At 40.0% G+C, this 13,294-nt stretch overlaps 1 protein-coding gene across 2 annotated transcripts in view; it reads right to left on the bottom strand.

The window, feature by feature from the left end:
* The window catches only part of HDAC8 (histone deacetylase 8), a 241,245-nt gene extending 231,009 nt beyond the window's left edge, over positions 1-10,236 (bottom strand). The window contains exons 1-5 of one of the 2 annotated variants that reach the window (XM_028523211.2): positions 9,792-10,236; positions 9,201-9,253; positions 6,517-6,647; positions 4,346-4,487; positions 1,611-3,345 (exon numbers count right to left, since the gene is read on the bottom strand). In XM_028523211.2, the coding sequence (XP_028379012.1) occupies positions 3,321-3,345; positions 4,346-4,487; positions 6,517-6,647; positions 9,201-9,253; positions 9,792-10,016 (576 nt within the window). In that variant the 5' untranslated portion in view covers positions 10,017-10,236 and the 3' untranslated portion in view covers positions 1,611-3,320. Of the gene's footprint in view, positions 1-1,610; positions 3,346-4,345; positions 4,488-6,516; positions 6,648-9,200; positions 9,254-9,791 lie in introns of those variants that run through there. The other variant, XM_028523210.2, reaches the window with a different exon arrangement.
* Positions 10,237-13,294: the final 3,058 nt, after the last annotated feature.

Raw genomic sequence — 13,294 nt, 5'->3', positions numbered from 1 at the left:
TAATAGATGTTATAAGTTAAAGATCTTCCTTTGGCTCAAATTTGGTAGGAGGAAAATATATACATGTATATATGATGTTTCAATTTCACTTCCTTTAATTATTAGTAATACTAAGTATTTGTTCATGTTTGTTTACTATTTATTTCCTCTTGTGAATTGTCTGTTCATGTCTTCTGCCCATTTATCTGCATATTTGTGTTCTCAAAAAGCAATTAGAATAAACACTTTAACCATCTGTTATATTTTCTGTAACTATTTTTTACCTCTTTTTATTTTGGTAAAATTTCAGCTGCAAAAGTAACAAAATCTCATCACAGAAAATTTAAAAACTAGAAAAACACATTTTTTTTAAAAGTCATCAGTAATTCTGCCACCCTAACATACCATTATTATCATTTCCTCTAGTTTTTTCCCCCCAGGTATGTGTTTTACAGAGTTGTAATCACAGTGTTCATACAATTTTCTTTATTTTTCTTTATTTTTAAAAAGATTTTATTTATTTTATTTTTTTTTTAGAGAGGGGAAGGAAAGGAGAAAGAGGACAGAAACATCAATGTGTGGTTGCTTCTTGTGTGCCCCCTACTGGAGACCTGGCCGGCAACCAACTATGTGCCCTGACTGGGAATTGAACTGGCGGCCCTTTGGTTCCCAGGCTGGCACTCAATCCACTGAGCCACACCAGGCAGGGCTGCATACAATTTTAAAACCTGCTTTGTCATTAGCACATAAGTATTTTGCTGAAATGCCATACAGTCTTCATAATCATCATTTAAAATAATAGCATAGCATAATATTCCATGGAGAGGATTCACCATTTCCTTATTGCTAGACATTCGTGTTACTTCTTTTTTGAAATAAATAACACAGATAAACAGCTTCATACAAATAGTTTTTTTCTATACTTTTAATTATTTTCTTAGGAAACATTCTCAGGAGTAGGCTTTACTACATAAGAGGGTATTAATACATGCTGGCTTCCAAATTGCTTTCTTAAGGGTTGAACCAAACCACACTATTACTACCAAAATGAGTGTCATTTTTTAAAAATTCTGTTAAATACAGGCTTAAAGAGTGGCTACCTGGTTGTTTTAATTTACATTTCTTTGATTAGTAGTGATGAACACTGTCCCATGTTTACCAGTTGTACTTAAACTCCTCTGTAAATTGTCTATTCATATTCTTTGCCCATATTTCTTCCTATACGTCATACTATATGAATACCTTAGAAAATACAAACTTATCACACTTCACCATATTTGTGTCAAATATGCCTTTTCCACATGTGTTTAGATTTTATTTTTAAAATGGTCACAACAATTTTAAGTTGTTTTGGTTTAAAAAAAATTAAGATTTTATTTATTTATTTTTAGAGAGAGGGGAAGGGAGGGAGAAAGAGAGGGAGAGACATATCGATGTGTGGTTGCCTCTCATGTTCCCCCCACTAGGGACCTGGCCCATAGCCCAGGCATGTGCCCTGACTGGGAATAGAACCTGTGACCCTTTGGTTTGCATGCTGGAACTCAACCACTAAGCTGCATCAGCCAGGGCTGGTTTCAAAAATTTTATATAAGTCAAATAGTTGATCTTATTCTTTATGCAGTTTTTTTTTGGCATTATTTCCTAAAGCTTAGAAAACTATTCCCCTTCAGAGGCTTGATAAATATTCATTCCTCCTAGTTTTTTAAAACTTGCTTTTTTATATTTAACTCTTCAATCCAGCTGCCACTTATTTTAGTTTATTACAGGAGATGAGAGTATAAATGCTACAGGCTGTCACAACATCATTTACTGAACAATCCTTTCCACTCCCATTCACTTGCAACACATGCTTTATAATAGATTGAATTCTCATATATAACTGTCTCTTTGAGGGATTTACTATAATATCACCTGTCACACTTTATACCCATGGTACCAGTGTTTTCATTTTTCTAGTTTTATATGTTTAATATATAAAAGCATTAGTCCCTCATTAATCTTTTGCAAAATTTTCTTTGAAAATCATTCTTCTTTAGCTTTGAAATCTGATTATTTGCTGTCTTGCCTCTGTGATATGAATTTGTTGAGGGCAGAATTGTTTTATTTCATTAGAACGGATTGCTAAGAATAACATTACTGGGTCAAGAGGTAGGAACATTTTACCCACTTTTAACTCTTATTTCTAGAGTTTTCAAAAAGAATGTGTCAATTTCACTATAATCCTGCTAGGATATTTTGAAGATTTTTCTCCCAAAATTATTAGGTGAAATTTATTATTATATAAATTGAAATATACCACATTTCAATTTATATACCTCTGCTTACTAGTGATGATAAACATATACATGACATATAGTATGTTCTTAATTAACACATGCTAAATGAATAAAAGGCACATATGAATCTATACATGTATCACAGGATGGGGAAATACTGTGGTTAGAATAGATAAATGCTAGTTAGATGTCAGTTTGTGGGCTAAACACCTGTAGTCCATCTGCAGAGAGGTTCTAGACATATAAAAAACACTCTGAATTGGGGCAATCCCAAGAAACTCCCTGTAAGTCTTATTTTTACCACAGGTACGTCTCTTTTGTAGTACGGTCAGCTGAAAGCTGTCTAGAATAGTTACAACAATGGTGTGTGGGTGTGCCCACACCTATACACAGCCCAAAAGCAGCCATGATTGGCTTAAGATATAGAGTGCACTTCTTTTGGCAGCAAAACAGTGATAAGATGTATCAGGTAGCTGAGTATTCCCCTGGAAACTGACCCAGGCCGTAGTAGGCTTACATACAGAAGCCCCTCATTATACCACTTTTGCATTCTTGTTTTTGTTCTAGAATCATGGTGCCTACTACTGTGCTATATTGTGTAGTCCTAGTAAAATGGTGATCTTTTTTGCTTATGTTTTCCAGCTTCAGTATTCATGAATCAATTTCTGATGTAGCATTAAGTTATTCTCGTAAATTAGAAGCATTAAAATATGTTAAAAATAAGTAAATACATAAGCTCTTCCAAGTGCCATATTCAAACTAGATCTGACTCCCAGGACCAGGCATTGTCCATGAAACCACACTATTATTCTCAGTGCACTAAGCACAAGAGGCAGAGAAGTCTTTGTTTCAGGGAACATTGGTCTTTTCCCCTGTAAATGTAGCTTAAAGGAGAGGTCTTTTTTTTTTTTCCTCTCTTTGGAATTGCTGAAATAATTTTTTAATAGAGCGGAAGCTAACAAAAGGCAGGTTGTTTCTCTTTGTTTTTAAGGACATGGAAGACTTATTGCTAAACACTGGTTCTCTTTCCTTCATCACCTCAGTAGGTTTTAGTAGTAAACTTTCTCAAGGTCTTCCTTGGTTATGAAATCTGTCGATTTGAAGAAAAGAATTCCATGTTATTACCTTAACCCGCATATGGTGAAATTGTGCGCAACATTTTATTCTGAGAAAAACAAAGTGCTGTTTTCTCCAGACTGAAGGACACTGGAGAGTAGCAAGGCCATGAGCCATAGAATATGAACAACTGGTGTGTGAATGATACAGTAGGACACTAATTCAGAGTCTTAAAAACTCTTCTCCAACATGTATTAAGTACTACAGACATATCAAGCAAGATGCCAAGTGCTGAATAAGGCCCAGCGGTCCTTATCAGATACAGAGTAGAGCTGTCTGATATATTAACATGAAAAACACTTGCTTTTCCTTTAACACCAAGAAGCACCTAAGAATGGCTGTTGCACAAACTGTTTGTGCTTAAAGAGACACCTAACTCTCGCAGCATAAGCCTCCTTTTTGATCCTTCCGCCTTTTGTTCTAAATCGATTGTCATTAATTGTTCATCTATTTGAAAATCTGGTTATCACTCATTGCAGGGCCTAGTTCTAAGATGCACCTTTTCCAAGACTCCCATGATTAATTTCTCCCTGTTACTAAATCTCTTCAGCTTATATGTATATTCAGTTGGTAACAAACTGATGTTGCTCCCTGATTATTCTACTTTCTTTAATATTTCTGGAATATAAATCCCTGGAAGACAGGGATTTCCAGAACCATGGAAAGGAATTTTGAGATTATATCCTTTGCCCTGCCCATTTTCCTGATGAAGAAACTGAGACCTGAAGAGGTTAATCTGCCCTAGTCAGTAATCAAAGGTTGCAGAAAAAGCCCAGGGTCCTGACTTTCAATAGTTAGCTTTCCACTATACTATGTCATCTTCTGTTTCATTTGCATCTTTTCAGAATGCCTAGTAAAGTGCTAATATTTACACAAGTCTCTCAATACACGCCAATACAGTAAGCATAAGAGTTTACATAACTGAGGAACTGATTCAAGGAAAAAGACCAAAAGCAGAAAGGTCATTTTCTTACTTTTTTGCATGGTGCCACCCTCCGGACCAGTTAATTGCTACTTTGCACATTCCATCAATCAGGCATTGGGCAGCTGTGATTGTAGCCCCTCCCACAGCTGCTGCATAGTCAAATATCCCTTCGGTGGCTGGGCAGTCATAACCTTTGGGCAAACATCAAAAGAACTTGTTAAAAGATGGGTTGGAGAGATAGGAAGCGTGATATTGTGATTTAAATAAGTACCTATTTGGTCTTTGCACCCATTTCTGGCATAGAGCTCCTAAAACTCTTGGAATTTCCTAGGCGAAGAGAGCATAAAGGTGTCTTTGTTAAGTTAAGGAGATGACAGGAGGACCACACCTAAAAGGACCAGTGGAACAGTGTTTTTAGAGAGTTGGAACTTTTAGTCTCACCTTTAGTGAGAGAAGAGGAGCTGGAGATTTAGTTCAGTCACCAACTGGTCAATGATTTAATCAACCATGCCTATGTAATAAAGTCTCCATAAAAACTCTATAGGACAGGGTTCAGAAAGCTTCCAGGTTGGTGAACACATGGAGGTCTGGGGAGAGTGATGAGCTTGGAGAGATCACGAAAGTGTGCATCCTTTCCCCATACCTTTCTCTGTGCATCTATTCCACCTGGCTGTTCCTTTTACAGTTGACGCTTGAACAACACAGGGGTTTTGGGGGGCCAACCATCCTGTGCAGTCGAATCTTCATATATTAACTTCTGACTCCCCCCAAACTAAACTACCAATAGACTACTGTTGACCAGAAGCTTTGTCAATAACATAGTCAATTAATGCACACTTTGTGTGTATATATATATATATATATAATATATATATATATAATATATATATAGTCTTCTTACAATAAAATAAGCTAGAGAAAAGCTTATTAAGAAAATCATAAGGAAGAGAAAAAAACATCCACATAGAAGTGGACCTGTGCAGTTTAAACCTGTGTTGTTTAAGGGTCAGCTGCATAATTAATGGGTAATCTAGAGAGTAAATGGGTTCCCTGAGTTCTGTGAGCCATTCTAGCAAGTTAATCAAATCAAGGAGGGGCTCAGAAGCACAAGGTAACAACCTGGGCCTGTCACTGGCATCTGAAGTACACAGCAGTCTTGAGGGACTGAGCCCTTCATCTATGGAATCTGATGCCATCTCCAGGTAGATAGTGTCAGAATTGAGTTGCATTATAGGACACCCAGCTGGTGTCATGAGCAGTGCTTGGTGGTATGGGGGTAATTGGGTCCAGAACCCTATTAGGAGGAATAGGTTAAAAATATGACAACATATCCTGCCAAAAAGCCCCTATGCTAAAATCAGCTCCAAACAAGAGATAAACATCTCCAGTGTCGGGGAAAACATTCTTTAAAGTATTGAGCTAGAAAAACTAAACCTTCCAGATTAACTACTCACATCCTACAAATGGAAAAACTGAGGTCTGAGAGCTGGTATGTCTTATCTGTGGTGGCACAGAGCCAGGCCTGGGACACAGGTTTCTTGCCCCATTCCCAGTCCAGTTCTTCTAAATCATGATGTTTCTCTAATTATCCTGTTGGCCACTTCCAATTTTTTAAATGCAGCTGTTTAATGAAAGATAAAGTAGAAAACCTATCCAGAACATATGTGTACATCTCTACTCAAGTTAAACTATAAGGTAACAGGACAGTTAAACCAGCAAACATATAGCCAGGCCCGATCCGGGCATTGCTATTGGTCCCAAGCAACTGAAAGATTTTCCTCCATCTAATCCATCATTCATTTCTGTTCAATTCGTATGATTTAAGTACTTATTAAGTGAGATGTATGTGGCTAAACTGAGAGATTAAGATTGTAGTTAACACATTACCGCATTTCTGGGCTATAAGACACACTTTTTTTTTCCACCCCCCAATTTGGAAGGAATAACGGTTGTTAATGTTGCTGCTGACTTCTGTTTACATTTGCACTGGTGAAATATTATGTTATTTATGTTATTAAATATTTTACCGCATGTTTTGCTTCAAATTTTTTTTCCCAATTTTCATCCTGTAGAACCTAAGTGTGTCTTATGGTCCAAAAAATCCAGTAGTTCTTAATTAAAAAGTATTAAAGACAACTATGCAAGTTATAAAAGATAAAGTGGTTATGACCTATAGACGGAGGTGTGTATCCCCCCACCATTGGTCAGTAATGACTTTACCTAGCCCATATTCTATGGAGTCTGGATGATCATCATCTCCTTCTTGGCTGACCACCTGGAGATGTTGCAGATAGGCATCCGTGTGGAAGGTGGCCATCTCCTCCATGGAGGCCACTTTGGGCTTAACTATTCTAATAACAGAGAACAAAGAGAAATGCGTGACTCAGACCCAGAGTATGTCAGAAGCTAGACACAGGAACCGGTAATTCCAGCAGAAAATACAACTCCTAGCTTCTGGTTCCAGTGGCTGAAGTAATAAACATGTTCTGTTCTTCCATTGCACTATATATTCTTCAGTTCTTCACATCTATGTAACAGTTCCATTAATGGGGGTGAGGGGATAGATTTTCCCCTTGAGTTTATAGGTAGTAAAAGACAGTATGTTTAAGTTAAATAAGCAGGTATTGGACAAACAGTATTACTCTGTGAGTTACAACTTTCATGACAAACCAGTAGGCTGAGATATTTTGATATGAATCACTTCCTAATTGCGCCATATAATCCTTTCAACTATATTTGTACTTCCACAGGCAGCTGCATTGTTGTGAACTTTGAGTTTGGAGTCAGAGAACTATATTCCTGTCCTAACTCTGTACTTACCAGCTCTATAACCTCAGGTAAGAAGACTCTCCTGTTATTTAGTCTCCTCATCTGTAAAGTGGGGACATCTTATGGAACTTATGTGAAGATTAAATGAGAACATATAAAAATGCTTTGTGGATAATTATCATTGTTAATATTAAAGGACAGCCCTGGCTGGTGTGGTTCAGTGGATTGAGCGCTGGCCTGCAAACCAAAAGGTCTGTGGTTCCATGCTCAGTCAGGGCACGTGCATGAGTTGTGGGCCAGGTCCCCAGTTAGGGGTGCATAAGAGGCAGCCAATCGCAGTTTCTCTCACACATCGATGTTCCCCTTTCTTTCTTTCTTCCTCCCTTCCCCCGTCTCTAAAAAAAATACATAAAATCTTTAAAGGATAAAAAAGGCAACCCAAAACATCAAAGTTTCTGTTTGGTCCCTCACATCTGCCTCTGAGAGGAAGGGCAAAGAGTTGGAGCTGGGCTTTTCACAAGAAGTGACAAACAGGAGTGACTTGAGAATATAGGGTACTAAGATAAGAACAGAGATTACCACCTCTAACTTCTACCTGCCTATTCATTCCCCACTTCCTCTTCCTAACTCCCCCACTGCTCTAGCCAATCAAAAGGTGGTCTGCGGGCTGACAGCGGCATCACCTGAGAGCCTGTTAGAAAGGGAAAACTTCAGAGCTATTGAATCAAAATGTGTTTTAAACAAGGTAATTCATATGCATATTTGAGTTAGAAAAGCAATGACCTAAGTGCCTCACCCTACCCCTGCCCCGGAGGCAGTAGTGTTATTTTGTTTGCTAATTGGAAACAGGGCCAAGAGTTTCTCCTCAATTAGCATGACTTTTCAGGATACTACCAGCAACAAAGAGGCCAGCTTGAGAGGCTCAGCCTCAAAATTTAAATATGTATAGCCAAGATCAGAGGACTTGATTCTTGCTCCTTCAAGAAAACATGCTTACATCATCAAAGGTGACAAATCTGCCCATTAAAAAAAGTTTTTTGCTTCTTGAAACATATTTCCCAGTCCTAATAGGTCCCTGTTCTTGTAACCCTCTTTCTTATTTAACAAATACTTACTGAAAGCCTCCCTACTGAACAAGCAAGGAAATTTGACAAGTTTTTAAACAAATTTTATTGATATTTTGAGAGAGAGCGAGAAACATCAATTTGTTGTTCCACCTATTTACACATTCATTGGTTGATTCTTGTATGTGCCCCTGAACGGGGATCAAAGCACAACCTTGGCTCTAACCAACTGAGCTATGTGGCCAGGGCTAGTTTTGCTTTGTTTTGCTTTCTTGTTTGTCTTAAAGTCACTTTTTGAAATGTTAAATGAATGTAATGGAAGGCATGTAGTTTTTATGTTTATCAAATAAATGAGCTAAAACATGGCTGAGAAACATCCCTAAAGAAGGTACTCAATACATGATTATTAATAATAAAGATAAAATTGGAAAGCCTATTATGGTACCTGTGGGAGAAAAATGAAGCATACCACAGTAGCAGTTGTAAACAGACACATATTTGGCCGGAAAATGTCATAAATAAACCCACAAGTGTCAGGGTTACAGTTGAGTCTTAAAATGGCAAACAGCAAGTTCATTTTTTTAAAAAAGAAGTACTTAGCTCTGTGCCTGGCCACAGGAGTTTTCTTTGTTTCTGACTTGTTTCTAGGCTCCCTCATTAAAGTTTGGTGGTGGTGATGGGGTGTCTAAAAGTCTTAAGTTGAACCCACATCATCAGATCTGGCTTACGATGGGGGAAAAACTCAAACCAGAACACCTCCTAGCTGAACACCTTTTTTTTTTGTACCCAAATGTACTGATCTCAAAATCTCCACAAAGCACGTATCCCTAGGATACTTTCCCTGTCAGCAGTAAAGTCCTAATTTCAAAGGGCTCTTAAGTGCTTCGTGTACTCTCTTCAGGTTTTCTTAATTCTTCAAGAGCTTTCATTAGGTTACAGGCAAATTACAAACCTTGTGAACTACAAAAAGCTTTCCAAGAAGGACCACTCCCTAATTAGTCCCACGGTGAAGCAGGATATTAAGGCTAGGAACACCTGGGTTTGGGGCTTTGTTCCTGAAAGATAACTTACCTCATTTGCTTATGCAGCGCATATGCTTCAATTAAAGAATGTACCATACTGGCCTAAAAACATCAGCGGGGGGAAAAAAAGCAGAAAATGGTCTCTTAATGTTTAATTCAGAGAAATTGCATTGACTTCATCATCCTAAACAAAGGAACGAACTTTTAGCCCCACTCCCTTCGTTGTTCTTAACAGTACAACGAAGTTTAACAGTAACAAGGCACTTTAGACAATACAGATAAAGTATCTAAATCTTTAGAGTGAAAGCTGCCCGGCCTGAGGGAGGATAGGGACCACTTTTCTCCCGCGGCTTCTCGACTTCAGTGATCCCATGCATTAGAGACGCCTTCCGTTAGTGCCCTACCCTCCTCTCCAAGTCCGCCCCCACCTGCGTCCGTTTGGCGCCCCGCTGATAAACGAGGAGCTCTGAAAAACTGTTAAGGGAACACTTCCTCCATCACCCCGTACACCTGCCCAAATTACCGCTGAAGATTTCCCCCAATCCAGTATCTTCTTCGCTTCCTAACGCTCTCTTGTCCACCCACCCCATCCCCACCCCCACCGCAAAAGCCCATGGTCTTTCATGCCAACCTCTCTTACCCGTTTGGGGATTTTGGCCAGGGAATCACACATACTGACATACTCGGGACTGTAGATGTAAACCGGGGGCAGCGAATGCCCACCGTCCGCAGGTTCCTCAGGCTCCTTCATCTTCGACTTCCAGCCGTTCCGAAGCCAACGTCCGGATGCGGCTTTTTTACTACTAACCCCGGGCTCCGGTTCCTGCTCCTCTAACCGGCCGCAGCGGTGCTCCCTGGTCAACATTCCCTCCTGTTCTCGAGATCGCCAGAGTCACTATTCTCGATCCCCAACCAATTGAAGGAATGCATAGGTCTTCCCAGTCCACAACCCCTTCATTTAGTGACCACAGCCCAAAAACGGGAGGTCTGAACACATTAAATCCCTGATAACTGTCAATTAGGATTGATGTTTTATGGCACATGGAAGCACTGTCAAAACTAACCATCCTTGTTGCCCTACGGGGCCATTTGAGATGAGGTCAGACCAGCTTCAGAGCATGCTGGGAGATGTAGTTTCAAGTGGTTTGTAGCGGAAGAACACGGGCTACTTACTAAAATAGCTGTGAATTTGAGTTTTAGCGCTAAAAAGAAAATAAAAGCCTCAACTCCTTATGAATTGTTTCAGTCTGAAAATACACTCACATAAATAGTTAAAGATAGACACAACGTGGCCACCAAGAGCATCACCCAGCTATATCTGACTTTTTTGGGTGGAGGATAAAATACTATTACAAAAGGTTTGAAAAGTTTACACAGTACATTCTGTGCCTCTGTTCCTCATTGCTTTTCATCACCTATCCATGTTCATGTAAGAGTTAACAATCTCAATAATTTATCCTGGCAAAGCTAATAGCACTTTCCCAAGAGGCTGGCTGGTACTCTGGAAATTGCTTGGTAGATTCCAATGAAACAATGATGTCAAATTACTCCTTGAAAATTCGTGTGTACTAAAAGTGTAAGCAGATACTTTCAGTGATGTTTGGAGACTGCAGATTATCTCTCCTCCCTTTGCTTTTGCACCTGTTGAAAGCCTAGGGGAATATTTTAGGTTTCATGTGAGGGTTCACATTAGAGAACATTCTGAAGCAGTTTTAGAGTTACTAGCAGTATTTCCAAGTCCCTAGGAGTCCCTATGTACTGATACAAGTTGTCCAATGCTGAAGCACCCAACTCTCACATGAACCTGAACTGACATACTAACACCCCTAAGACAACCCAATATCTTTACCTTCTTCAAAGTCTACCTTGTTGTCCTGGCCGGTAGCTTACTTGGTTAGAGCATTGATCTGGGCATATACAAGAATCAACCAATGGATGCACAAAAAAGTGGAACAACAGCCCTGGCTGGTGTGGCTCAGTGGATTGAGTGCTGGCCTGTCAACCAAAAGGGTAGCCAGTTGGATTCCAGGTCAGGACACATGCCTGGGTCAAGCTGGGTCCCCACTGGGGGATGCGTGACAGGCAACCACGCACTGATGTTTCTCTCCCTCTCTTCCTCCCTCCCTTCCTCTCTGTCTAAAAATAAATAAATAAAGTCTTTTTTTTTAAAAATGGTACAACAAGCCCTGGCTGGTGTAGCTCTGTGGATTGAGTGCGGGCTACGAACCAAAGCATCGCAGGTTCTATTCCCAGCCAGGGCACATGCCTGGGTTGCAGGCCATGACCCCCAGCAACCACACATTGATGTTTCTCTCTCTCTCCCTCCCTCCCTCACTTCCCTCTCTAAAAAATAAATAAATAAAATCTTTTAAAAATGGTACAACAAATCGACGTTTCTCTCTCTCAAAAGTGAACGAACGAACGAAAGAATGAATGAAAATTTAAAGCAGCCTACCTTGCGGGGTCGGGGTTTGGCCACCTGAGAGTCTTTGCAGATCCTGAAAAACCCCAGGACATCACCTCTTCCCGTCTCAAGATGGATAAGAGGAGTGCCTGGCCTGTGCCATCAGCTGCTTCCTGCCTGATCAGCTGCAGCATGGGTGGCTCTCATCTGATACCCAGGAGAGCTTGGAGGTTGCAACCCAGTGCCTGGAGACCATTTTGGGGGTGCCGGTGGAAGACAGCGACCCCTCACTTCCTCAGACTATCAGGGAATTTGCATTCTCATAGAGATGAGACAAATACACAAAATCCATATACAACACAGGGTCAGATAATGAATGCAGGGTGCTTAAATTACTTAATACATAAGCACCAAGTACTTCATTACTGGTACTTAAATAACAAATGGGATTCTTACTGAGTTGTATTTGAGGGGGTCTTAGCAGATGGACAGGGTTTTACTCGGTGAAGATGGGAGCTAGGGGAGGACATGCAGACTGGAATCAACGGCATATGCAAAAATAAAAAGGAGAATATTTCTAGTCTAGTTTAGATGAAAGGGCTGGGTCATGAAGGGTTTTGAATGGCAGGCTAAAGATAACAGGCTGTGGGAAATGAGGAGACATTTAAACAGGAATCTTTAAAAAAAATTCTACAGCTGTGGTGTGCAGGAAAGATGAGCTATTGAAAGACTAGAGGCAGGGAGAGTGCCAAAATGGTCCAGAGGAGAAGTAATGATGATTTCAACTAGGGTAGGGGCAATGGGAACAGAGAGGAAGAACCACTGCACATGGTAGATTCAATAGGACTTCCTTACTATTTGGATATTGGTGAGAAAGAAGGAGATGGAAGAGAATCACTGGAAACTCTTAAAAGTCTAGTTTAGGAGAAGGCTAGTAGTATCAATATAAGAGGAAAACAGCCCTGGCTTGTGTGGCTCAGAGGGTTGAGTGCCAGCCTGCAAAACAAAGTTACTGGTTTGATTCCCAGTCAGGGCACATGACTGGGTTGTGGGTCAGGTCCCCAGTAAGGGGCATGTGAGAGGCAAACACACATTGAGGTTTCCCTCTCTCCCTCCCTTCCCTCTCTAAAAAATAAATAAGTAAATTTTAAGAAAAGAGGAAAACAAGGAGGAAGAACTCACACAGAGCTGAATGAGTTTGATTTTTAAAAAATGGTTGAACTGTTGAGTTTTATAAATCAGTGGTTTAAACAGGTGCTTAACCTGCCTATTTTTTCCCTACATAAGAAAGAGACAGCTCAAGTCATGAGTAGCTGAGAAAGCCAAGGGAATATGGCTTCCTCCACCAGAATGTCTAATAGTCACATCTAACTTAATATTTTCAAATGAAATTTCCGATCTCCCCATCCAAGTCTTTCCCACCCCTTCCCCATCTTTCATAGCTCAAGAATGAGCCCAACAACTATCGAGTTGCCTAAGCCACAAACCTGGGAGTTATGTGTATTCCCTCTTTTCCCCCCTCACTCTCAAATCTAATCTACCAACAATTTCCATTGGTTCCACCTCCAAGATATGTCTTAAATACCGTACATCCAGTTCTCTCTACCTGCACTCTGCTGCTACCCCAGTCCTGGCACTGTAACTGCTCACCTGGACTTCCCACAAGATCTAGCTAGTTTCTTTTCCACTTCTGCTGACCTACAATCCATTCATTTTAGCAGCTGCCAGAGCGAGCTAAA

Source organism: Phyllostomus discolor, chromosome X (assembly GCF_004126475.2).
Source record: "Phyllostomus discolor isolate MPI-MPIP mPhyDis1 chromosome X, mPhyDis1.pri.v3, whole genome shotgun sequence".
NCBI lineage: Eukaryota > Metazoa > Chordata > Mammalia > Chiroptera > Phyllostomidae > Phyllostomus > Phyllostomus discolor.
The sequence above is the reverse complement of the archived record's forward strand: the minus strand, read 5'-3'. Positions and strand labels throughout refer to the sequence as shown.